The 27,940-nt window shown below is 38.3% G+C and overlaps 1 protein-coding gene across 1 annotated transcript in view; it reads right to left on the bottom strand.

Moving 5' to 3' along the window:
* The window catches only part of TRPM1 (transient receptor potential cation channel subfamily M member 1), a 96,565-nt gene that overhangs the window by 25,826 nt on the left and 42,799 nt on the right, over positions 1–27,940 (bottom strand). The window contains exons 3-14 of the mRNA XM_087744334.1: positions 22,300–22,379; positions 21,264–21,459; positions 19,870–20,083; positions 17,970–18,094; positions 17,097–17,268; positions 14,264–14,438; positions 11,982–12,105; positions 7,410–7,482; positions 6,448–6,548; positions 3,470–3,643; positions 2,259–2,393; positions 1,255–1,305 (exon numbers count right to left, since the gene is read on the bottom strand). Coding sequence (XP_087600460.1) covers positions 1,255–1,305; positions 2,259–2,393; positions 3,470–3,643; positions 6,448–6,548; positions 7,410–7,482; positions 11,982–12,105; positions 14,264–14,438; positions 17,097–17,268; positions 17,970–18,094; positions 19,870–20,083; positions 21,264–21,459; positions 22,300–22,379 — 1,620 coding nt within the window. The remainder of the gene's footprint in view (positions 1–1,254; positions 1,306–2,258; positions 2,394–3,469; positions 3,644–6,447; positions 6,549–7,409; positions 7,483–11,981; positions 12,106–14,263; positions 14,439–17,096; positions 17,269–17,969; positions 18,095–19,869; positions 20,084–21,263; positions 21,460–22,299; positions 22,380–27,940) is intronic.

Below are 27,940 nucleotides of genomic sequence, written 5' to 3'. Positions count from 1 at the left end.
GTTATATTGATGAAATTAAATAACTTTGTACTGATCATCATTAATCCAGTATAAAAGCATGACTTAATTTCATGGTGAATATCAGGCCTACTTTGCATTTTATGGAAACTTATATTTCATCATAATATTATCTACAGAGTTAAGACTACAATGTAGAACATGATCTAGATTAATGTGCAGCCCAAAATCAAAAAGAAAAAGGCAGACTGTAATTTCCATTGTTGCGCTTAAAAACTGGATAGTGGTATTGACTCTACTAGAACCATGAGCTGAAAACTATGTTTCATTGTTCAAGCTACATCCTACAACAATAACTGATTCTACAGCACCACTGAGCAGCTGCTATGATGAAACAACTATATCCTAAGCAAACACATCACCTCCATGTTAACCCAACTGAATCCCCGAGACTGCCGCTGAATGAGTGAGCCATGAAAATGCAATGAAAAGGAGAGACAGACAGAAAGCAGAATGCAAAAGAACATTAGTAACACTCAAAAAGACAAACACTGAAGGAGAAAAGTGTTAAACTATGAAGCAGATCAATATGAATTATACATTAACTCAATACTGCGTAATTCCCACATCTCAACCTCTCGGGAATAAATGTAAGTTTTCCTTGCAAAAAGGAATACAGGCTATTTCATGTAGCTGAATTTTACTGAATAAAATCTCCAAAACCTCAAAGAGAGCAAATACAACAAATCTTACAATGACTCTATTCACGTATAATGAACGAATTGACATGTAATGGAAACAAATGAATAACAAATTTAGAACTTGTAGCACTGAGAAACAGAACAGATTTTCTCCCAGGTAAAAGCAGTATTGATGGGAGAAAAGTAACTAAAAAACACACAAGGAAACAAACAAAAGGGAACAAATTCTGTGCTCATGAGTGGGGCTTCCAGTTAACCTAGCAGGCTTCTCCTTCTACTCCTCTTTTGTAATGCTGCATTGGGAGCTTCTTGTAGAGAAGAAACAGTATCAACCTAAATCTCAAATGATATATTACACCACTAGGAGCTTAACTTTCCTCTCCTTAGTTTTTAAATTACTAGCAGTGCAGTACAGCCATACCCGATTTAGACTGACACCACTGTTTGTCACAAGAAGTAGTTTAACTTTCCTTTTCTTAACAGCTACCATCTAATTTCAAAAGTCTGCTTTTCCCCATGCTATGCTTGCTTTTACTGTTGACTCACATGATTAATGTAATCATGCAAATGTAATGCTACTGTTAGTTAAGCTTACCTTTTTCACATCTCTGACTAGCAAATGCAGCGTATTTGGTGGACCCAATCTCTGAAACAAAAATCATTCATGGTCCATTAGAGCTTCAATTCTTCAGATTTTTTGCAAACACAAATGTAATTAATGATCTGGCACTGTAAGCAGAACTTTAGGCAACCATGTGCCATCACACTCTGCAGGGGTGAAAAGAAGGAACTGGGCTACAATGACAAACACATTTCTATCAAGAGCTGTGTAATCCCTTTCTTATAATCCTTTATGTGGTGATTCAAGTCATAGCAGTTTGTGGTACTGTCTGAACTTGTACTTGCTGCAGGAGCCATAAAGGGACTGAAGGACTAGACTGAGGTTGTATGTTGTATGAATGCTGCCCTACACTACCTGCCACTTAAATGACGGGAAGAAAAACAGTCTAGAAATAGTTATGTTCCTAATGAATTTGCTGTGGGCTGGGTTGGGGAGAATTTGAATAAAAAAGCGTGATGTTCTATGGTTTTGGGAAAAACATTTTGCTTTGCTGGACCACAAGGAAAAAGGATACTAACTTCTGCAATGTGCTAAGAATAAAAGTGCTGTGTAAGTACTTCGCCAAATTTACAGGCTTATTTCAATAATATTAAAGTATACATACATGAAAAGTAATTGAGATTAAAAGTAAATGACCACTACTGGCTGGTATTAAATTTTTACTATCTACATTAGTTCTTTAAGTGTTCTGAAGGTGCATTTTAAATACATCACTATATTTACATAACAAACTGCAATGGCTTCTGAAAGCTGCTGTAGGCTTATTAATTAGGAGTGTGTATATGTAGGGAAACAATAGGACATTGTATGTAGTAGCAACGGCTCCCTTTACCGCTCTCCAACATCTGTGGATTGTCAGGGCTCAGAGCTTTTTGGAAAAACAAGCATATCTCAGAAGGAGAAGAAGAAAAAGGATGCCCCTGTTAAATACAGTAGCAAAGATATCACAGGGAATTTTATTATTTCTGCTCACTCACGGTATTATAAAGTTCTTCCAGTCGAGGAATAGTGAGGAAGTGCTGCATGTTCACTCCATTCTCAATAAGTAGTTTCACAAAGTCCACTCGATCCAGAACCAGTGCATCCAGCATAGCCTGCTCCAAGGAATTCACCTGAATTGCAGAATGGAGAATGTGAGACTACATGAGCACCGAAGAGTTGGTTGGCCAACAACCACACACACTTTCATTACTTAGGATATTCTCAAGTTCCCAAATATGTTGATTAATCTCTAAGTGAAAAGGAATTTAGAAAATGATATTTTACCCATGTTCAAGTCAATACAGATGGTAGAGTTTTCCGATGAGGTCTTGGGCGAGAGGAGAGCAGTGAAAGAAACCTTTAGCAACACAACTGTAGCTTTCAATAATTTTGTTTAGTATTTTTAACTAAACCAAGCATATCATGCTTGACACATGTGAAAAAGAGGTTTACTTGCTCAACATGACAGGAAAAAGTAAAATTTAAGAAAAATGCACTGTATACTCTTAAGAAGAGGTTGACATAATTTACCCTGATAACTCGCATATGTATCACCCACTCAAACTGCTGCCTCACAGGGAAAGCGCAACATATAATGCTGAAAGACTCCAATCATTTGGGAAGAAGCACGTCCTCTTCCCTTTAGCTTACCTTAGCTCCCCTTAGCTACCAACTTAGCTTTGCCTTTGGAAAATGTTGGTCAGGAAGTCTAACGGATCTTCTCTTAATATGGTCTAAGAGGTTTGAACCCAGTAGGAGAGGGGAAAACCCCTTGAGCAGCAATCCCCTTGACACATGAACTTTAATCCAGACAACAGAACAATCTAACGTATTGCAACTGGAAAACGAAGCACTTAGAAATGGAGATATTTAAACTGCCTTCACTGGATAAATAACATGTACAAGGAAGGATGAAGATGTTCACTGGTGTTCTTATTGCCTTCTGACAAGTGCAGGGAAGATGCAGCAGATAAGCACTGAGTTGTACTGTTGTGGTATGGCTGCATGTGGTGCACACAGGATAAGAGAGGGATTCCTGGCTCAAAGACTGAACAGTATCCCTGCAGACTCTACTGCTGATCTTGTGAGACTGTGCAAATGAGGGTTCTATAGAATGAAAATATATATTTTCCTTCTCTCTTTGTCCCCCCAGGATGAAAAAAAAATGAATTCTTTAACAGTTTTAATACAAATAATCTTGTCTCACCCAGTTCAGGAGTTCAAGCTTTCTTGGGTCTGTTTCTTCTTCTGGCTCTTCTTTTCCTTTTCCTCCCTTTTTCTTCCCTTTTCCTTTCCCTCTGGCTGCTTTAGTCTGAGCTGCTGGAGATTTCTTTTCCTTCTCAGTAGCTGTACCGTCAGGAGCTGTAAGGCTTCCTAAAGGCTGTATTTAATAATGCATTAGAAGTATTAGAAATCTAACTGATCGCAGAGTGACTATTTCAGTGAATACACTCCTATTGAACTCACTCCCCAGTCACCACTTCTCACATGCAGTCAACTAAAAATTATAATTTCCTTAAGTATAAGGACCTTTTTGCATAGCCACAGCTTTACACTTTTTTTAAAGCTTTTATGTCTAATGTAGTCAATAACACTGAAAGTCAAAGTAATGAAGTAGGTAGACTGTGGAGGATTTCTCTCGCAAAATAAAATCAGTGCAAGAAGACTGGGAAGAGACACTACTCAGTTGTGTGACTGTGGTGGTTTAACCCCAGCCGGCAACTAAGCACGACACAGCCGCTCACTCGCTCCCCCCCAGTGGGATGGGGGAGAGAATTAGAAAAGTAAAAGTGGGAAAACTCATGAGTTGAGACAAAGACAGTTTAATAGGTAAAGCAAAAGCCATGCACACAAACAAAGCACACCAAGGAATTAATTCACTACTTCGCACCAGCAGGCAGGTGTTCAGCCATGTCCAGGAAAGCAGGGCTCCATCAGGTGTAATGGTTACTTGGGAAAACAAACGCCATCAGTCTGAACGCCCCCTCCCCCATCTTCTTCCACCAGCTTTATATGCTGAGCATGACATCATATGGTGTGGAATAGCCCGTTGGTCAGTTGGGGTCAGCTGTCCCAGCTGTGCCCACTCCCAGCTTCTTGTGCACCCCCAGCCCACTCGCTGGTGGGGTGAGGTGAGAAGCAGAAAAGGCCTTGACTCTGTGTAAGCACTGCTCAGCAGTAACTAAGACATCCCTGTGTTATCAACACAGTTTCCAGCACAAATCCAAAACAGCCCCATGCTAGCTACTGTGAAGAAAATGAACTCTACCCCAGCCAAAACCAGCACGATGACACTTCAGTTTCTTTGCTCTCAGAGAAAGCAATAGTTGCCAAAATAAACAGCAACAAGCATGATAAGGAGCCAGACAGAAAGAGCTTAACAAGAATTTTACATGATGCCAAATAGCATCCATACTGAGGAGGCAGAAAGGAGAGGGAAGGGAGCCACTAACGGGTTCATTTACATTCTGCAGACAATATTTCTGTTTATACCTCCTTCAGACACATTTACTTTTTGCAACGTCCTTCCCCTTTCCAGCCTATCTACCCAAGACAGGCACGCACACGTGCAAATAACTTGACGCTACTGGTCTGTGATTTGGAGGCTTAACTTGCTCCAGCTAATGCTTAGGTTATATAACCTCCACGAATGTGTAAACTGGATTACAACTATCCGTGCTCTGCAAAGAGAAGTACAGAACCAAGCCTTTAACAAGGCTTGTGTTCTGTGATTTTGTTCGTCTTAAAAATATGTTCTCTGCCTAGCTACCATGAATCCATTCGTAAGCCTGGACAAAACTGCAACTGCCAACTTGCAGCACAGGCTACTCTGAAAGCAATCTTTATGAATTTGAAATGACAGTGAATCGCAATTGGCTGATACCGTTTCCAGAAATTTTTGCAGAGTATGAGTATGAAATAGGTCAAAGCAGTAACTGGCTTCAGTTGCTAGGCGATACCTCTGAATCTAACCACAATAATATGGAGATTGGAACGTTCTGTCCAAATAAATGCTTTATAGTAATAATACTTCATCATCTTTAGGATGAGTAAATCCTCTCTGTATAAGCATTTTAATGAACCTTGAATATTGGAAACATCACATTACTAGAAATGAAGGAATAAACCAGCATATGCAGCAACATTTGTTTAAATTTAATTATAAGGGCTTCCAAATTAAATAAATCTCACCATTATGTATAGCATGCACATGAATAGTGTTCCTTTGAGTGTCATTTTATTGCATAGTTTCAGGAAAGACAACTAATTAAAAAAAAAAAATCTTGCACTTCATTCTTACTGCCTCTTTTAGGCTGATCTCCTCATGACACTTTACAGTAATTCAACAACAGATGGTTCGCACAGTAAAGCAAAAAGCATGAATACCATGAGACACAAAAGTGGCTTAAATAGAGGATTTTAGTTACACAGATGAATAAAGGCACTGCAGTGTTTCAGCATTGACTTCAACTAGTGCAGCATCAAACTCCAATAATTTGAGAAAGAAAATCCAATTTCAGGACCTAAAGCTTTACTGAAGATCTGCTTCTTAGTTCATTTGGCACAGCTCTGCCTGCCAGAGGCCTGTTTTCTGCAATGGTTTCTTCTGGTCATCAGGATTTTGCTCCATTAAACCAAATAGAGATTTTCACAGCTGTTAATGAAGTGAGCAATACAATTCCTTCTAAGCAGTTCCGTGAATTCCTTGCCACATACTTTAATAGGTAGCTGGGGACCTTGCCAACTGCTAGCACATGTCAATGACACAGACCGTCAGATGTCTACGCAAAGCTAGTGCATCACACAAGTTCACTGGGGGTGACCAGGACTGCTATTGTCCAGCTGTATGTAAGGCCACAGACTGTTTCCAGTAAATGCCTTTTTTTTTTTTTTGGCTTTCAAATCCCACAAGGAACCTTAAAAAGGTTATTTTTCTGCTTGTCATGAAATTGCTTTTCTTTCTTTCACAGAGTTTAAATTACTGCTAAATATTTGCAAATGGCATCATTATAAGGAAGTTTCAAAACAAATAGGTCATTCTTAATTAATGAGATATCCTACATCAGTTCGGCATGAAACAGAATTCAATACTGTTTCTCCTGCCAACAAAATCCAAGGTGTGAGTATTCCACCACTTATTTTAAATTGTTAACAAACAGTATGATTAGGAAAACTTTGTCTTACTGGCCAGTGGTGTCCAAAGACAAAGATTTGGCTGCGTGCAATGTCTACACGATTCCAGGCCAAAGCCAAGCTGAGCTGGTCTGGAGCAGATGCATTGGTACCTAAAGAGAAACACACAGATGTTTAGTATTTCATGCATGATGAAACAAGATTGGACAACCTTCTGTAATTCACTTCTCCAAGAACTACAAAAGAGCAAGCCTGACTTCATATCATACTACCATTATAATAATTCTACCACAAAGCAGTGGATTCATCAAATCAATTTATAGCCTCTTCCATTTAACCCCATAATACTAATTTCAAAAGGATTAATCAGATTCTCTCCCTTTTTTCCTTAAAGTTCCCACATTGACTTTATATTCTGATGCTAAATATAGGCATTTAACTGTTCTAGAAGACTCCTCCTCTCAGCTCCTCTGGCTGACGCTGTAGATATGAGTATAGAAATTCCTCTCTTTATTTCTTAGCTTTGGGGACTCCAGTGATCCCATACTGAGCCCATATCAACTACTATATACCTGCAGACAGAAACAAGTTGTTTCAGCAAACATAACAAACTCCAAACAAATATGGAACTGATCCTAAATTTTGCCCTAAGGCTTAAAGAGCACAATCTGAGATCTGGAAAAATCCAGATAGTCTTTTAATCTTCCCACCTTTTCTCCTAACTTTATTAGTATATGCTAGAACTGCAATAAAATGTGTTGAAATATCAGTAGTATAGTTGTTGCAGCATTGCCATCCCAGGCTTTCAGGTGAGGACAGCCAAACAAAACTTTCAATCTAGATTTTATGCTTCAAGCTAATCTGAACCTTAAGCCAAGCATCTTCAGGTTACTTGTTAGAATCGAACTGAATAAATCAAAGACTTAAACATCAAGAATGAACCTCAGACGGTGTATAGTACTGTCTTCTTGGGATCAATTTCTGCATCCTTCCTAATTGCTTGCATAACCCACCTTTGAGGAGAGCAGTTAAGATAGACATCTCAATGTCCTGTTGCCCTTCAGACCCCATGCGGAACACGGTAATCTAAAGGACAGCATAAAACCAAACACACAAAGTTACAACACATGAAAGAGAGAGACTAAACATGTGGATAGAAAAAAGAGCAGAATGTTGAAGCTTTGTTATTTTCTAACACTTGAGATTTTTCAAAAAGTACAGTCCCACTAATTTTTTCTTTGAAATTTAATTTTCACAAAAGCATTTAATTAAATTCTTTAAATAAAGGTATCCTAAAATATCCCTGCATTGGCAAACGTGATGAACTTCTTCAAAATTCTTCACCAAATCTGTGAATTTTGAAAAGTAGTGACAAAATCTGCCATGCCAAACTGATTGTTTTCTAACAGTTCTATTACTTTCCAGTAGTAATGGAAATGCCAGCTTGGAAATGGAAATGCTAGTTACCTGAAATAACTATCATAGAATTAATTTTATTGATGATAACACTCAAATATTTTTTAGTTGCAGGATATGCTACATATTGACAACCAAAAAGGCAGAATCAACTAATAAAGAAAAGCAATAATTTCTAGTCACATTTGCTTAGCTGAGTCCATTACAATTCACTGATTTTAAAAATAGTAATTCATATAAAGCTTAGCCATTGAACTATATATTAAAAGATTAATAACTCAAAAGCAGAATAACCTAATATTCTATGTTGATTAAGTTAATACTGAATGCAGACAAAAAATAACAAATTCTTAATTTTCCAAAAGCAACTCTTCACAGCAGATGCTAGCATTAAGTACTGGAAATAGCAATTTTCTCAACAGTTGGAATAGATTTTGCATGAACACAAAGATACATGACATTACAATAGAGAAGAACTAAAGGAAAAATTCTATTAATTAACAAGAAAGCAAACAAAATTATCAACAAATGCAAACCATAAGCCCGCTTAGGCTGCACAGTCAGTGTCTGAATTTTGCTGAGTATATCAGGCCTGCTCTGATGCACATTTTAAATTCGAAGCAGTTTGACTAAGGCAGCTGTGGACTCTCTTTTCTCAATCAATTCTTCTAGGAAGGCTGACTCTCTTACAGTCAGCTTATCATGGCCATGCTTATTACCAACTTGACTTCTGATGAAGGCATATGTATGGAACTAATCTTGGCACCATACAAATGTAAATATATCAACAGTACGTCTACATTACCCAGACAATCTAAAGACTTCACATTTGGAGCCCTTAAGTAAGATTTTATATAATCAACTGGGCACGCTAGTAATACTTCTGAAAGCGTAAGAAAAAAGCACAGATGGCTGTCTATTTGATTGCAGTACAGAGCTGCATTACTAGAAAATACAGCATTTGACATATTCTGTTCCAAGTGGCATTTGCAGCTGGATTAATCCTTAGAGAATTTAGTTCTGGCAAAGGTATTTAAATATATGTTGCTAAAAATCATTCAAAATTGCATAATCTGGCTTCTATGAACCCAAGAACTAAGTAGTATCAAAATCTGACCAAAAATCAAGAAACGGAAATAAAACTAAAATTGACCTTCTCTTCTTGCAGAAATCCCTCCCATACTAAAGGGAATTCAGTGTCAAATGTAATGAACCTTGGAGAGAAAAGCATTGGAGAGAATGAGGGAAGAAGGGAAACACAATTAGAAGAGACTTCTATGATACTATATAAGACGGGAAACTACTTTAAGCATTTAAGTATTTAGCTGTTATCTTGAAATGCAAGCAAGCACTCCCTTGGCAGCTGAGATCGACATGATAAAGAAAAGTCAGAGGCACGAGCCAATGCCCAGCATAATCTCTGGAAAAAGGCCAGCTATTTGGAGAGTGCGGAGAATAAGAAACTGGTAGAAAGTCTGCAAACAACCCGGCCATTACTTGACACAGATTCCCATCCCAATCCTATGTCATTTTAATTGTCACAGGACACCTTCCTGAAAGGCTTTGAGAATGGCTTTGTAGATTAATCCTGAGAGCCACTGGTCATGTTTTTTCATGTGTTCCTTGACTTAGCCAAAATCTCCTAACTTCACTGAATATTTTGCACGAGCTTTTACCTGTGAGAGGCTAGGCTCCTATGGCAGAAAATATACAACAGTACAGTTGCCATTATACTCTAAGAAATAATTTTACTTAACATTTGAAAATTTTCAAAACCAATTTTAGTGTCCATCTTCCCAAAGCAGGAGAAAGAAAAAATAGCAAACTTCTTTATAGCATAAACTTCCTTTATGTTCCAAATTCTTTGCTAGCCACCTTTCTACTGATGTGAGACTTAGAGAGGATTGAAAAGTAGAACAGGACATCTCAGAGAATCAGAGTTCATTCAGTGGATATGATGAACTGGATTTCTGGAGGGTTTTTATGCTCCTCTTTGTTCCTTGACTGGAACATCAGGGATAATTCTAATCTGATAAAAGTGATCTCATTTCCAGTGTTTACTTTAATTGCTCAAGAGTAATGTAAAAATAATGCCTTGATTGGTACGTTTATCATTGGGAGCAGCTTGTATAAAAAGAGTACTAGCACAAAGCTTAATGTACAGATTTGAGGAAGTTTCTTTGCGTTATGATTAGTACCACTGTGCTAAGTTCAGCTGTGTATCCGATTACTCTAAGTGGGGATCAAGTGGTAACTTTCTTGCATTAGCCCTTCACTCGCTAATAATATCAAGTCAATATGAAACCACACAACAGAAAATGATGGAACCAGAAGCATGCCTGTGCATGGTAGTGACAGCTCTAGCAAAAAATGATGGGACTGCTCATGTTCTGTGATCTCTGTGTAAATCGGGTCAAATTTTAGACAATTTGATTCAGATCTTACTTGCACAAAAGCTATTACTTAAGAATCAATGGCACTTACACAAGTAACATACAGGGGCTGCTCTCCTTTTTCACAACAATGCACCTGACCTCATGCTCAAAACTAAATCACTGCACCGATACCGAAGTATGTATGTCAAGGCTTAGATAACTAAAAATTACATTGTATTCATTTTCTTCGCTCCAAATCTGAGACTGGAAATGCAAACACCGGCAGCTACTACATGCAGTATTGCCATGGCAAGTAACAAGCAAGTACTCCAGGGAAAATACTTATTTCCCGTCTCCTGTCATACTTCTCTGGATACCAAAGCAGGATTTATTATTTCTCATCAAAGAACTAAACACTTACTTCGAGAAATCAAAAGAACACTCCATACTGAAAAGAGTAAGAACTGTAAGGAATGCTACATTCAGTTTATTGTTTATTTAAAATTTTAAGAAAAAATCACCTATTGCAGACAGTATTAAACCTGGGAAGGCCAGAGTTTAGAGTTTGTCTCCAAGCTGACCAAAGACAGAAAGTGTGGGCTGTATGGAAGGAAAACATTCTTAAAGGAGCACGAAACATCATTTTTCTAAGAACTTAGAAAAAATTCCGTCTTTTCTCAGCCTCATGAGAAAAGTTTCAGCTGTCATTCAAATACTTTCTTTATAGCTGCTCCTGTTATAGGCATCAATTCCTTAGTGATACAATTAGGCATCCTGAAAAACGAAACTGCCCCACATTTAATGCTTAAATTCAATAGCAGTTTGGTTATCTGATTCCCTACACACAGTCTGAGGAGAAGGTTGTGGTAGTTCTCTCTTGTTTCTGTCTAATAGAAATATGCAGCTTTAGCAAAAAACATAAAAATATCAGCCATACCAGTTTCACCTGTAATTTAAAAAAAAACACAAAAAAAATTCATCAGACTGTTCATCTGCTATTAAAACAGCTACTTAGGATTTCTATGAAAGAATGAAATGGAATTATACCAGGACTCAAGGGAGAGATCATATTTACCAAAATTCACTATGACAATTAGTCAAGGGAAAACACTCAAGGATTCATTTTGCCTGCAAAGGCACAGTAAACACAACCTCAAGACACTGTTCACAGATGACAGATGTGAATGTTAAAGATTTTCTTTTCCTGAGCACACTTTTCTCTGTAGCTGGGATATGGCAGACGGAGGAACCTGACTGAGGGGTACAGTATATAGAACAGGCCTGCAACAAGCCAGGATCAAGCAAGGCTGGGACCTTCACGAACACTTAATGTTTCAATTTCTTTTGAAAGACCTCAATAGCCCATTTTACTGGAATGAAAGTCTGTGAAAAAGTAACTATATCAGAAGACCAAAACTGTGCTGATGCACTCTGAATGCTTACAGCTCCTAGGAACCCTTTCTTCAGTTATCCTTCCTCTACATTCTGCAGTTGATCCTGGTTTTAGTGCATTTATCTCAGTGTCTTAGTCTGCCTTGTGGAAGTTTGTGAAAAAAGACTCCTATCAACTTGCACAGGAGAAGAATCTGAAATTGGTTTTAGAGGCTTTCCAGAAGACAAAATCTCTTTCTTGGCCTATGCTTATGAATGAATGATTGTCTATGTTTATGGAGCTATATGGAGGGGAAAAAAAAAAAAAGTTTACACTGTAACCCTGGGAGAGTGGCACTTGAAAGTACTCTATAAAGTCTGGTCACAGAAATTCTCTTTGTGAACTACTTTTAGGACACTTACAAGTTCTTTTTTTTTCATGCACTCCATAAGAATGACGAACAGCTGATGAGCTTGATTCCTGTTGTAGTTAAAGGTTTTCTGGATGGTAACTAGAAGCTGGTCCCTAAGGGATTCACTTATTATCCTAAATGAAAAATGAGACATAAAAGAAGACATTGCCAGAATTAATATATATGCAGAAGGCTTGCTGTTTGAGAAACCATTTTTCATCCTTCATTTTGAAAATAAATGAAAACACACAGCATCTTTGCATTCAGTACAGGTAAGGAGTTCATGAAGAGTTAACAGTAATCAAGAAATTCATACCCAGACTGGCTTTTATGCATCTCAGTACCTCAGCATTGATTTAAAAACTTGCAGGGAACTTGAACTATCTTTCACCCTGGAATATAATGCAGGTAGCTCTTACTCCTGTTATATATTATAGATACACTTTAGTTAAGAATTTCAGTCTTCAGATTTCAGCAGTACACCTTACAGGACCCCCTACCTTTGCCTCTAAATGTTGCAAGGCCCTTTGCATATAGCTAAAAACCCAAAAATATTTCACACTACTGGTTATCACTACTGGTTTCACCTTGGTTATCTTGGTTATCCTCTTAAACAGAAGATTTAAATTGCTAGCATATCTGAAACCTCATAATATTCAACTGAGAAACAAATCAAAAGGCGACTAAAGAAATTAGATCAAAAACTTTCTAGAAAGGTCAGAAATGTTTGATCTCTCAAAGTAATCTGAAACAGAGCCCTTCGATCTTCATTCAATAAAACACATGTATTTTCAGATGATGGCCAACATTACCAGCAGACATTCAAAGCAGTGAGACAGCTGAGCCTGTGAAGTGCAGTAAAATTCAAAGTTCATTGTGAGAAAATTATTCTTTTAGACAGCAGGGCTGGTGAAAAATTCTCATTACAGACCTGCCTTACCAGATGAATGCATTTATCTCATCATAATTATTGGAGAGAAAAACGGGACACTGCACTGGGAGAGAAAGTCATGCAGTGAGTGCATCTCAGACAGACTGATCCTAATAAGCTCTTTCAATTACCTGTAAGCTGATAGGAAGGATGAATGAGAAAGGAAAAAAAAAGAAGGAAAGTTAAGGAGCCTCGGTCGACGGAAAGGAAAAGAAAGTTGCTGAATCATAAATACCGTTGGTACTGTTGGTAGGATTAAATATGTAATATGTGTAAACATCAAAAAAATCCAGCATCAGAGCTGCTCTCCGAATGCAGCAAATAACATCTGCACTGCTTGACTTCACTAGTTGTCTGCTTAATATTTAATCCAAGCTAAACTCCAACTTCAGTCAAGGAAACAGGCTATTTCTTCGGTGCAATATGGGTGTGTCATACCCTAATCAAGACTAGGTTTTTGCCTGAATCTGGCTACTAAAGATAAAATTCTGATATTAACAAAAACGATGGGGAATGCATGTTACTTGACTGGGAGAAGCAATATTTTAAATTAAAAATGCAATACTCTGCTTCCACTTGGAGTATTTGTCAGGACAGATCTTTTACTCTGCAGAGCAGATGAGCTTTATGCTGCTAGCATAGGCTTTGTATCTTCTTTAAACTAACCGTACTTTCTATCAACCAAAGGGGCAGACAATCAACCATAAAAATAAGAGATTCCAGAAAACTTTGGATTAGGAGTGACTTTTACAGGTTCATTTGGGCAATGGACAGGAGGGCTGTGGAGCAGAATGCTCCAGACAACATCCTCCACTCTGTTCATGTCATCAGGAAGCACTGCCCTGAAGAACCATCACAGATGCAAAAAACAGCAGGAAAATGGAAGGAAGCCCAATATTTTTTCAGCTGGTCTGGCATTCTTGGAGAATGAAGCTCATTCACACAACATACTAGAATCAGGCAGTACAAGTTTTGCAAATACATGCACTAATTAACCTCAGCCCTGGCCTGAGAAAAAGTAATTCTTGGGAATCGCTTGTTCCTTGCTTCTAACACGCCCAATCCAGCATCAAGTATAGTGCAGCAAATTTTGATGGAGCTTGTATGACAGTGTGCTGCACTGAGAGCAAGCTTGTTTCAATGGACCATCAAATACATTCCAAGTGGTAACAATTCGTACTCATTAACACCAGGGCTAAGATCAAACAGGCAGCAAAAGCTGGCTGACAGCAGAATGCCTCTGTTAGTAGCATTCTGTCCCTGAGGTATTTTTTCATGAAGCTTTAATGAAAGCAAGGCAGATAGTCCTACATTGTCCTCCCAAGCAAGACACAGCTTTGGTGACGATCTCAAAATCTTACCCTCCTTCTTCTGAATACTTGTGCGCAAATGACAGAATATCCGATGCTCGTCCACTACCATCACATATCACGACAGGGAGAGGGGGTTCTTCTCGTAGACACTCTAAAACAATGGAGATCACATTGGGACCCCCTTCCACTATGAGCCCAACTACAGGAACACCTTGTCCCAGCCCTGCAAAAAAACAGAACAGAAGCAAAAATAGAAGTGTCATTGAAACTTAGTTTAAGAGGTTGAGATATTATGAGTGGATGTAATTTCTGTGTTACAGCATCACTTCAAACCAGAGCAGCTAGGAAAAATGATGGCCATTTCATGGCCAACACCAGGAAAAACGTTCATATGCCATTTCACAGCCCCAAAAGGAAAAGAGTAAGATGTGTCTCCGCCCTTGCTTTTGCATCAGCTCCATACTGATCATTTATTCACTCACTGTTGGTGAACTGTAATCTCTTTTGACAGACACCATGTACAGATAAAACAGCTAACATGATTCTCCTATTACTTCACTAGTTTCACTGTTACTTGGATGGCTCCCAGCTACTGTGTCTTTGATGCTTTAATTCTTCATTGGTTACCTACAGGAAGTCTTCAGTAAGGTGACATATACCTATGCTTTCTCCTAAAATAGAAAATATGAAATTAGTGTCTTTATCATGAGGCTGAAATGGCTGGCCGATGGAAGAGACGACAGCTGAGCATCCCTTTGCTGTCCCTGCCTCACTGTGATCTCCAGGCATAGGATGACAAAGGGAAGCCCACAGGTCACATGGTCTCAGTAGCCTTGGTCACAAGATACTTTTGGAAATGAAGGACAAAACATTACCTGGAGGCTGACTAATCCCACTATTATAAGCATTTGAATTCAGTTCTTAACCTGTAAATTGACCAGCGCTTTATAAAGAAGATGCACTTTTTTGTACAGCTGAGAACGCGTGAAAGAGTTCATATTTTCAACCTTCATTCATCTCTGAAGAACAGGAACACCATGCACAATAACAGCAGAAGCTTCCTGACATCCTCCTGTCAGTATACCCCAGCTCTGGTAAGGAGGAGTCACAGAGCATGGGCCGGCCTGTGTGTCCATGAAATCCTTAATGATTCCTGCTGAGATTTCCAGAAGAGGTGCCTGTGCTTGAAGTGATTAAAAAGAAACAAAACAACTCCCTGTATGTTGTTACTAGTAGGTGTACTGCAGCCCTTCACAGAACTCTTAATTCCTACGTGCATTCCCAATTTTGTCCTTCTCATGACAAAAATCACCAAATGCTACTTAAATCAGAACCAATATCCCCAGCCCCAGTGGTACTAAAAGAAATGATACAGAACATCTTGCCTCTGGGCCCCGACTTCCTTATCTTCCAAGCCAGTGCTCCCTTTTACAATGTTACAACTCTCCCAGCACTTCCGCAGAAGACAAACATGAAAAAAGCATAGCTAACGTTAGCTATTTCTAATGTCTGTGGGCAACAGCGCACGACACTGTCTCCACACTGAAAGGCAAGGGGCATCATTTTGGTGAGTTCAGTTTCTTAAGCTTACCGTAGGCAAAAAGCAGTACTTAAAGACCTTCCAGAATGTTTAGGTACCTTGTGGCTGATCTCTAACTGCGCCTTCCGGCTTTACCTGGCACTCTACTTCATTTTTCTACTCTACCTATAAGAGCACTTAAGCCCTGTTAGAAACTTTTGTAGAGTTTAATGCCATTGTCATTCAGAATGTTTGTTTTTTCTTATTTATACAGGCCTACACAGCTTACAATGGCATCTGTAAGAAGTCAGAAAGGCAACTGGTAGAACTGATGTCTATTCTCCAGTAGCTCTTAATTGAAGCGTGGATTCAAAGACTATTAACTTTTTTGCAACCATTTTTAATTAGGCTGTTGTCATGTTTCTTTGTTTTTTTTTTAAAGTTGCTGGAAAACCACAGCTACTAATTTTTTTTATTTATTTCCTTTTTTAAAAAATCAATTTTTTCTACAAAAATGTTATTGAAAAGTTGTCTTTTACAAGATTTTTTTCTAAGATAATGACAGAAAGAATTCTAGAAAGTTGTTTTAGAGAGGCTGTAACAACTGGCAGAAATTTTAAAACTGCACTAAACTAAATATAAAAGCACTGATGTGAAATTATCTGGATAATGGCTTCACTAAAAATCAAAATCCCAGCTGAGTTTATCTGGAAGATCAAAGAATTTTAAGTGTGATATTTTGGACGAAACAAATTCACATAAAAGAGCAAATAAAATGTTAGTATGAACATTTGGAATCAGAAACCACTGAGCTGCATAGGATTCCTGTAAACAGGAACTGTACAAAATCACCCCATTCTGTGTATTTACTGATGCTTATGAATTCTGATGCACAAATTCACATTAAAGAGCAAATAAAATGTTAGTATGAACATTTGGAATCAGAAACCACTGAGCTGCATAGGATTCCTGTAAACAGGAACTGTACAAAATCACCCCATTCTGTGTATTTACTGATGCTTATGAATTCTGATGCACAAATTCTTTACATTTCCCTTCCTTTAAATGCTTACTGCTTTGAAGCTTCTCCTCACTATTATTTGTCAGCTTTTCTTTCTCCCTTTATGCCACGCAAACCCAATACAAATCCTTACTTTTCTGGGTTTTCCATGCTGTTAGATGTGGGCTCTTTCACCACTTATCAGACAGCATATGTTCTAGTTTAGTCACACAGTCCTGATCAAATTCCTGCTAGAAAGAGCTCGAAGAAGCGTTTAATTTCAATACCTTGAAGTATTTCAAGCCCTTCTTCCCTCCCTTCCTTTAAGATGTTATGTTTACAGTTTGCCCCACTGTACTTACGTGTGTTAATTTTCTGGAGGGAAATGTGTTTTTCCAACTGACGTCGTAACTTTACTTCAGCTCCGTATTTACCTAGCGTACCATTGTCTGCCAGAATGAAGTGGGTATGGGAACTGTTGAGCACAGAGAGCTTACTTAGAGGGTTTGACATTGTTTGGTAAACCCGTGTTACCTGTGTGTCAAAAGGATAGATGCACCTAGATTAGAACTAAGAACTAAATGTGAAAATCCCCCACACTGCCCAACAGAACCACATGCCTTATGAGAAAACAAATCAACCTGATCTTTATAACCAAAAATAGAGGAAAATTAGAAATGGAGCTTGCTTTTACATTCAAAACTTGAACTCTTCACAGCAGTGTTTTCTTTGGAGGATGACAGTGACACCTGTGCACTCTCCTGCCTGTTCCCCTAAGCTCACTAATGTACCCTCCTTGATCACACACTGCGTCACATAATCCTCTTACTGCATTAGAAAATATTCTGGAGTTCCTAGTAATGAATAAGCCACTGCAGAGTACCCATCTACAATAAATGCCAGTCTTGTACACATAAAGGCTCTTATATGGTATTTAGAAGTCTCAGTACGCCACACTGAAGTTAGGACCTAAAACTGTCACCATAGAGAGGTCTCTACTATCAAAAGCAATGGAAACCTCACTAGCTCCATATTTACTTTGAGGTCATATAAGACAACCTGACAAATATATTTAAACGACAGCTTTTCTTCAAGAAATTGTTCAATTTCAGCTCTTAGGCATGCTTAAGAAACAGCAAAAATATTAATACTCTAAAAAGATGAACAGTGTACTTTGTTACACAGCTGACATTGCTAATTACACAGGAGTTAAGACTTACTCCTTAAAGACTTACATCTTTTCCTATCAGATCTTCCTTGTTTTCTACAATGCCCCACGGTGCAATTCCTATGGCACATATTCGTCCTCTGGATTTGGAAGAATGATCTTTCAGGGCATCTCCCACATGACGAATGACACCTATAGGTACAATTAATTTAATTCATTCTTGGCACTTTTTAGAGATCACTAAACAACAGAATTTTCTTTTTGCTTCTCACGGAGCTACCTGCTTTTCTGGATTGCTTTCACTACTAACCTGGTATCTCTATAATAGAACACACAATGCAGACAAATCCATGCTTTTATTTTGTAATAGGTGTGTGTAAATCCTATTGCCTTTTCACATCCTTGTTCTGAATTCAATGAAGTCTTTGAAAGACTTACCCAGTTACTTAACTTGCCACAGTGTAATGTGTACCATTGTCTGGAATTATATTATTCATTGTACACAATGATAAACACATATGGAATGCTATCACTGCGGTCTGAACAAGCAAAAGCTCCAACCCTGTAGTTATCTAAGAAACATGTTTTCACTTAAAAATTATTCTGAATAGCAATCATCATCTTCCCTTAAACTCATTAGACCTTTGTTGTAAAATGAAATTAAAAGGAATTAATTCTTATCTTACATAGTTTTCTGAGAAATAACTTGATATCAAGATTTATTTCAGCTTAATAAAGATATTGTTATAGAAATATTATAATGAAAGTTTGCATCTGATTGTTTTTTGAAGATCACTCAGAATTGATATTAACATAAATGAAATTAATTAGAAATCAACTGGTCTCAAAATATATATAGGGAATCACCAAACATGTCTTTCAAATTTTGGACATCACATCAGACACTGTTTATTTGACAGAATCCAGGAACAGCGCCAAAAACCTCCTGGTGGAGTTAAGTAGAGTTGCTGTACAACTGATGATTCATATGGTCAAAAAGGAAACACAGAAACAGAAAACTGTTTCAGGTGGCCAGAAGATCGGAGGAAAATGCAAACAGGAGATTGCAATGTCTTCAAATAGAGACTTTTACAACTGACTTCAGGTTTGTGTTTCAAGAGTGCTAATTTATAGTCATTCATTTAAGAACAAATATCTTATATAATTTCAAGACAGAGCGTGTGCACATGTGGTGGTGGGTGATCCCATGCAGACAGTGACTCAGGGACACGGCATTCAAGGTGGATTATCAGTTGATCACTAACTCTCAGAGAGATCACACAGACTAAAGGCTAACTCAGTCCTTGGCTGCATGAACAGGGAAGTGTCAAATGGAAGCAGAAAGGCTGCTTTACTTCAGGGATTAAAAGCTTCATCCAGCACTGTCTCAAAAATCACAGTGTCCAAAATTCAAGAAGGCTGTTGAAAAACTAGAAAGAGTTCAAAGCAGAGGTGTGATAATGACTGAAGGACTGGAAAACATGCTTAGTGCGAGAATTTTATGGAACTCAGCATGTGCAGTTTGACAAAAGTGCTGTGTATGAAAATATACCTTTAGTATAGGAAATATACTTTTAGTAACAGAAAGATCTTTGTACAAAAAAAAAAAAACAAACCAGAAGAAGCTAAAGCTAGGCAAATTTGGAGTAGGAGGTTTCTTAACTACAAGGATAACCAACCACCAAAAAAAAAAGTATTATAACTACTGGTAGATTCCTTGCTACTGAAACCAAGGTTGAAATTTTTTTTTCAGGGGAAACACCGAGTAATGCAAATCGATATTGACCCAGGAAAACCTTATGGTCAGGGCTGGGTAGGAGATTAACACAAATGATTACAATGCTCCTTTTTTGGTCTAGTGGCTAATGACTCATTCATGTAGACTTAAATCTTCTGCCTGTGGGAAAGATTAGTGAATGAACATCACTGAATTCTTAAGTAAACTAAAAGTGCTGGTAATTCCTTACCTGTACTAACACCTCCAGTGAAAATCCAAGCTCCTGTGGTCATGGCAGCCTTTATCAGACCTTTTCCAAATACTTGCTTTAATTTAGGTTGCATTTCAAAGTTCTGGAGGCCTCCATGGACAGAGATTAAGAGTTTGGGCAGTTCCAGTTGCCAGTCTTTCACCATGAGATGCAGCAGAGAATCTGGTTTAGTGTCATATGACACACGGATATACTGCAAAGAGCAATGCATAATATTATCACTCCATCTGCTCTGTAAATTGTCTATTGACTGAGCAAAGAATGGTTATATTAAGCCTTCCATCTTGAAGAAAGAGTTTCACAATTTTTAAGCAACACATTATTAAATTTCTCTTCTGCTTGTGATTAGAAAAAACAGGTTGAAACCTTTCACTTTACTATTGACAATTTACCATTCACTTCATGCATTTTAAAAGCACCACTTTCCTCTCTTCACCTGCAAAACTGACTGCAATCAAGTGATCCTAAGCTCTTATTGCAAATCCGCATTGTTGGGAGCTACCTATGTGAAATGACTGGAAGGTGTTTTGTATGTTCCTAAAACCTCTGGTTTGACTGCCAAAGAGAAGCAACAATCTTCATAAGAAATAGGAGGCTTATGTTACATTTTATCCCATTCACTGCTGATGTACATATTTCTGCCTCCAAAGCAATGATTTGCATTCTTCTCAGTTTAGTTCCACCATTGTGATTTCTTTTCAAACTACTACTCTATCAAAGAAAACTATGAAATAAACTCATGTTTATTTCTGCTTTAAAAACAAACAAACCACCACGAACAAAAACCACCAACCTCTCCCATACATTTTGTACGAGTTTTTGCAGTGTGGTTGTTTCCAGTGGCAGTCTCAGCAGAGAGATAAGAAAGCAAATGGGCAAAGAAAGAAATCTAGGTTTGGATTTGTTCAGAAGAGAGGTAAAAGAGAAAGAGATTTTTTACAGCAGCCTGACTTGCTGTTACTTCTGCTGCTAAGAAAACTCAACAGTCCATTTTCCAGCTCTGTCAGGCCTCCATCTTTCAGAAAGGCAAGATTAATTACCGTGCTGGGTTATTTGGCCCACAAATCTAATACAAACAGATGGAATCTTGGGCATTAATACATGCAGCTGCCTCCTTAGCTGTTATTTACTGACAGTAATTTCAATGAAACTGTTTCATCAAGACATTATAAGGTGCTACCTAAGTATTAGGTATTATTTTTCTCTTGCCTTCTCTCTCTCTCCTTTTCAGCATCTTGTCCACACCTTTCTGAGAGAGCAAAGAGACCTCCTTTGATTTCAATGGATTATGCACTGAGTGAGCTGGAATCCTGACGCATATCTATTAAGCTAACATACCAGATGAATACCTTAGCGTAGCCTATGCTCCTTACCATGGCCTTATTTGAATGTCCTCCTCCCTGGAATTCAAGGTTTCCATAGGCATCAGTTGGGTATGTTTGGGTGTGTTTACTGACGGACCATTTCTCTGGCTGAGCTTCCACTTGCTTTGTTTCTTCTCCATTTTTATTAGCTGTTATACTTGGAGGAGGTGGAATATGTTGGTTAATAAGCTGGCCACAGCAGCACCTGTAAGTTAAAATTTGAAGTGACTTTGATTACAGTATCTTCAATATTGGATAGCAATTTAAAAAAGAAAAAAAAAAGGAATAGATCAGAAATTATATTTTCAACTGACCATGCCTTGCGCTACATGAATCATAGAAACGCCTCTTCTAGGTCTTATCTGCTGTATTTGCATACACGCATATGCCACAATTACCAGCCCACAGGTGTTTCTTAACAACCAAAGATAAAAAAATTCACTTCACTTCTGTTATACACTGGAAAGCTGTTCTAGGCTAAAGGACAGGGAAGGAAGAAGAATGCAGAACAGGAGCAGTGACCATCTGTTTCTTACTCAGAGGTGATAGCTAGCATGTGACAAACTGTTACGTTATCCAAACAAGCTGGACCACAATTTAGGCAGCCCATGCAGTAGGAGTAATATTAATATTTGGACTAAGAATTCCAGTCCCCCTGTATAGCATTGTTATTGGTAGTGTCATACCAGCTGTGAAGAGCAGTACCACTTGCTTCACAGTGCATATTATTGCATCTTTGCTTTCAGAATTTAGTATGAACTTATGCCCTGGTTTGCAAAGCTAGGAACTAACAAGTCACTGCCTCTCCTGCTGCCCTTATCATCAGCTGCCTCTCCTACAGAGCCTTATCATCTCTGTATGACATGTCCCATGTCTCTGTACAGACTTGAGTGCAAGCATGTCTTGCACTTTTATTCCCCCATCATCTCCCTTTAAGGGCAGTGAGTAAATTGGGTCTCCGTTTCACATGTCTAAATCCAAGTCAAGTCCAGTTTCTTCAGCATTAACCTTTTCTGTTGGCCAAAACAAAAATTTCAAATGTTACCTGCTAATGTCTTTGTTGTTGGCAATTACATAGATGCATTCTCTTTTTGAAAAGGTCTTCTCTATCCAAGCCTTTTGACCCTTAAAAGGAAGAAAAATTAAGAAGAAACCTACTGAAATATTTCTGTGTGGCAGATACAGTAACATTTGCCTTCTATTTTCAGCTACTGTTTTTAAAAACAAGCACTGAATTCATTAAATCACTTTTAAACACCAGATACATCTACTTGTGAAGCACGTAGGTGATGTGAATTGTCCATGACTTGGATAAAATTCAAACCTTGAATGTGTGTGAAATAATTTTTTCCTGTTGTAAATCAAGTTCCAGTCATTCCTAAGGCATCTTCCTCTTAACAAGATGTGTCTTAGGAGGAGGCATTCCTTAAATTAACAGAATGTTTGACAGAAAAAGCACAAACTCTTCAGGCATGGTGTATCTGTGAAACAGGAGGAGGAAAACAACCTTGAAGACAAAACAAAATTGTGTTCGCCTATTATACTGTGTATACGTTGCAAACCAGAAATTAGACCAAGCTCACAGCCATTTTAAAAACAACGATGTGTAGGCAAGCTAGAACAAAAATCATAGATCTGCTCAATGTGGTTAGAAAGTCTGTTGCAGAAGTGTAGTCCAGTTGAGTTTGGGAACACTGAAGGGAGTGAGTTCAGAAATAGCTGCAGGCCAGAGTTTCCCATAGTTTCTTACTTTCAGACCCCAGGCTTTCTCTGTCCCTGCAACCACCAGCAAGGCAACGGATCATCATGATTGCAATAATAAACCAACATTTAGTGGTGAATTTAAAAAAGTGAACTAAAAAGCAGCCTTTTAATTTTAAAGAAATCAAAAATGTTAAAACACACTCACGATTCGATGACACCAATAACTTTGCCTTGCTGATGAAAGCTGCTTCTTCTGAATTTCAATTAGGAAATTGTGTCTTAATTCATTTTTCAAGTAGCAAGCAAATGTCATATGTTTTGCTTTAGTTTCCTCTGTGGAAGTGAAATTAAACTTTTGCAGAGACAAAAGCTAAAAATTACACGAGAACTTTCAGGTGCCTTCAACAAAAAAAAAAAAAAAGGGCCTTTCCTAGAGAAAGATCTAAAAATCTTGCTGATTTCCTGACTTAAGAAAGTCAACTGCAGATTTCTCTTGGATGAATGCTCTGTCAGCCTGTCTGGTAATAGCTTCGAGGCTGGACTAGCCCCCTAAGTGCTGCACAGTCTACAGCATGATGAATAGAGGGTGTGGTAGTTCATCTTTTTTTCTTGTGTGAGCAAGAGCTGCCTCTGAAGTTCCTTTGTTTGTTGACTTGTTAGTTCCTGTCTGGCTTCTTCGTTTCCTCCATCATGTCTGAAATACTAGGAGGGTACATGAAGTTCCCTCATTGCAAATAATTGCAAATAACTTTAAAACCCAAGCTTCTACTTCACGAAAAAGCTGTCCATAATCTGTCCAGGTATGTAAACGTTTGCCTCTTTCAGGTGCTTCTGGGCCAGAACACCTTGACGGTCAGTGGTTTGGGAGATCCTGCACTTCTGCTCTCCACTCTAATATACTTACTGGTTTACCAAGGCAGAACCACTTCGTTTCATTTTAAAATGAGTTATTTGGGAGCTCATAGCACCACAGAGTGAGGAAGAGTTAAGAACTCATTAGACGAAACTTCATGTAGCTTACAATGTTACTTGCTTCCTGAATGACAAGGCATATATTTCAGGCATTCAGCATAAAATGCTTGATTATGTAGCAAATTTTGAAGGAAGAGAGTATTAAATTTACTATCTAAAAGGCTGTGTGACTTGGTCAGCTTTCCTGTGCCAACTCCATACATCCTTTCTTCAAATGAACCTAAAAAGCCTTTGTTCCCAAAAATATTTAAAAGATTCTTTTTATATGCTTTCTGACAAGGCTTTTACAAGATGACAAGTTTTAGCAATAGTATTATTAGAAATAGAGCTCAGAAAATGCTTTAGTTTTATAGCAACGGAGTCTAGTTATTGAGGTGCAGGTCTAGAAAAGTACAGAAGAAAACACTCAAGACAGGGAGATCCATGAGGCTGTGGTATGCGGAGGTGGGTGGTTATATCAAACAAATGCCATTTACCTGTTCAGAACCAGATTTAGCTAATTCACAGGTATTCAGGCCGTTCAAAATGTTCAGAGAGACAAAAACAGTCTATTGGATTGGAATTACACTAGTTTTTCAAAATTAACCCAAAATCACAGTGTCCAAATTCACTGCTGCTCTACAACTATGTCCAATGTTGTTACTTGTGCTTATACACACCATACTAGCTTATGATCTTTAATGTTATAAAATGAACTTAACAGGAAACTGTTACAGAGGTTATGTCATTTATCTGTTTTTTAAATTATATATTTTAATTTTTAATTAGTTATAATTGATTTAGGTTTTATTATTATTTTATATATGTTAAACATATTCACCTTTTTCCCCAAATAAAAATTTATGTGTGGTCTCTGAAAACTCCTTGACTGAGTGACACAAATGCCCAAATCAATCCCACAGTGCAGGAAACACTCTTCGAAATATAAATGGAAACACTCTTCGAAATATAAATGGTAACAGATGCTGCACATTTAACTGTTCTGTAAAGAATACTGGAAAATGCAAGCTAGAAATATCAAAACAACTTGGATTCTTACTCCGTCACCAAGTACTGCTTTACCTTATTTCTCGTAGTTTACTGAAGAACAGAGTTTCCTTTGCTATTTTGTGTGCTTCATGTAAAAGCAGTTAATTAACCACTGGATTAAGTCACAGACTTAATATCTGTGTTTGGAAGAAAGCTTTTGCATCCTGGTATCTAAAATGAGCTCTACAATACAGCTGAGCTCTCAGCTGTGCAGTCATTCTTAAAACCGCTCTCATAGGAGGTCTATTATCTACTGCTACATTGAAAAAAACCTTACATACTCACAACTAAAAACCCTGGTAGAAATCAGTCACTATAGGCACTACAGCTGGACAGCGCATTAGGCTTTACTGGCTTATTTTTCTGTGCTTAATGAGAGGAAGGCAAAAGCAGGCGTTACAGATTGGGTAAATAAAACCTCAGCACATTTGGTCAGCCTTTGAAGTTTCACTGCTTTTGTCTATTTAATCTGCTTAACCAAAGCTTCATTATAATCCAGTGCAAATACTTGAGCAGAAAATGGGAACTTTCCCCACTTATTTGATACAGATTCTGTACGTTCCTCTCTCTGGATTGAAATTTATTTGGTTTCTTGAGGAAAAATATAAGCACGCATACTGTCTATCGTGAGTTTGAAAAAAATAAGCGCTTTTTAACAGTCTTGGAATGGATGAATTGTTAAAGGACTACGACAGATCAGCTACAGTTTTCAGACCAATAGCCAGTGGGAGCATTAGGCTGACAGACAAGTAGTTGCTCCCAGCAGGATTATGGCACTAAAAAACACTGCACATTTTCCATTCATGTCTAAGAAACACAAAAAAGCAAGATCCCAACTTGTTGATAGTAGTGAAGTGCAAACCTGCTTATTATTGCAAATCCTGAATGTACTAATCAGAATCTAATTTTTAAAAAACACATTTCAGATGTTCAGTGGCATATTTTCTCTCCTTTACGAAAACTGACAACGGGTCTCCTAAATTATGATAAAAGACAAACCAAACCAAACCACTGCTAATTTTTGGTCTTCAGCCTAGAAATCAATATGTTGCCAAGAAACAGTATTAATTAATACTGTTTATATTATTCCACTTTATGGATTTGTTAGTTCTCTTTAGCATTAAAAGAAGGTATCCTCCTGCAGAAGGTCCTCCTGCAGAAAGGAATGGAAATCAGTGTTGTTGGTTTGTAAATCATGAGTTAACAAAGTCAAGACAAATAGTCACCTTTCAAATACAGCCATTAATAAACACAAGAACTAGTTCTACAAAGACCAGTTGTCCTTCGACTATCACAAACAAACTACACTATTTGCTGAGAAACATGCCTATCCAGGGCTGCAGACATGCAGTAACTGAAGAGAAAATTTTCTCTCACCACCGCACACAGACAATTCCAGTCTGCTGATAAATTAACATTAAATTTTATGTATTTCACTTCACATATAACCAACCATTCAATGAACAAGTACTGAGCCTGAATTTCAGGCCATACCAAAACAGAGCCAGCAGCTCTGTTTCACTGCAGCTTCATGCAAGAGCAGCAGGTGGGCTCTGGACCAAGGCACCTCTGGTGAAAATCCAGGGTGAGAATCAACACAGGAGAGCAAAGCCACTGGAAACATCATGCTACAAACTCTTACACGCCATTGTGCCACCTGAAGCTGTGAACTTCAGTTGTCATACACCTCTGCAGGATAGCAGCAGTATTTAGTGTCTGTGAACAATCATAATGATAAAACTACCACCAAAGGAAGTGAAAGAATTTGGGGGGTGAAAGGGGGGGTGGGGATGAGAGTCATAGTGTCAGCGGAGCATATCCAAAGCCCAAACTCAACCAGACCTAAGGCCAATGTAGTTAGCCCTGTCAACTGCCACGCTCCCCAAAGAGAGATGCTCCACGCAACAGGGACACGTCTTTGCTGAATGGCTTGGCATGCTTGACTTGGTCACAGGATGGGATGGGGCTTTGGCCTTATCTTGCAACTAGAGAGCATCCACTGTAGGACAGCTCTTGGGCACCTGGAGCCCTACGAAAGAGCACACGCTCCCCAGCTGCTGCACTCCAGTGAGGGTTTGCCTGCACCAGGCACAGCTGGTCAGCAGACAAGCGGGCATGCAAACAACAGTGCTGGGTGCATGGAGTCATGTACAGGGATCAGACGCAGCAGACAGTGCCTGGCACACAGATGCAACGAGGGAGTAGCAGGGGACCAAATGAACGTACGTCATGCATAATATGGGGTTTGACAAAGCCGTTCAGGTTAAATCAAGCACAGAATTACACAAAGATGGAGTTGGCCAGGCAGCAGAGCTCACTTCTGTGGAATAATACAAATTACTTTCACCAACAACGTGTTAAGATGTGGATTGATTATTATCCTTTACAGAAACATTCAGCTGTAACCCTGTTCACACCATCTTACCAACATTTCCTGGTAATCCTCCTTTAGCTTGCAGTATGCTGCAAAAGGTGGTATCACCAGGGAAGTCAAATCTCAACTGTGTTGCCCAATTATTTAATTAGGATGCTCTACAGAATTAAACTGGGATTATTTATGCCAGATTTTAGCAAAGAGATGTTTGCTTTGATGAGACAGTGAGAGAAAGAAGTAATCCGAAGATGGAATGAAATTCAAACCATGTGCATGGTATGTGTATTCACCATGTATACAAGTCCACAGAGTTTTGTACATGCCATGTAGGTAATCACATGCAGTCGCTGTTACTTGAGAGAAAACAAGTAAGAACTCTGCCCAATAAACACTTGGGAGAAAAAAGAAGAAAAAAAATCATTATATTAGCAGAATCCCTGTTATCTGGAACTTAAAAACTGATATTAGAAAGATTTCTATTTTGTGCTGCCTTTAAATGCAACATCCTAATTCCACTATCCACCATTCTTCTTTGCTTTGAAGGAACAGTTTTTCCAGGTGCCCAACTAATCAACCTTTCCGGTGATTAGTTCCACCCAGAACAACT

Source organism: Nipponia nippon, unplaced genomic scaffold, assembly GCF_047370975.1.
Source record: "Nipponia nippon isolate SJK-2023a ecotype South Korea unplaced genomic scaffold, ASM4737097v1 scaffold_9, whole genome shotgun sequence".
Lineage (NCBI taxonomy): Eukaryota > Metazoa > Chordata > Aves > Pelecaniformes > Threskiornithidae > Nipponia > Nipponia nippon.
Note: the sequence above shows the minus strand (reverse complement) of the source record. Positions and strands in the feature narration are given on the sequence as shown.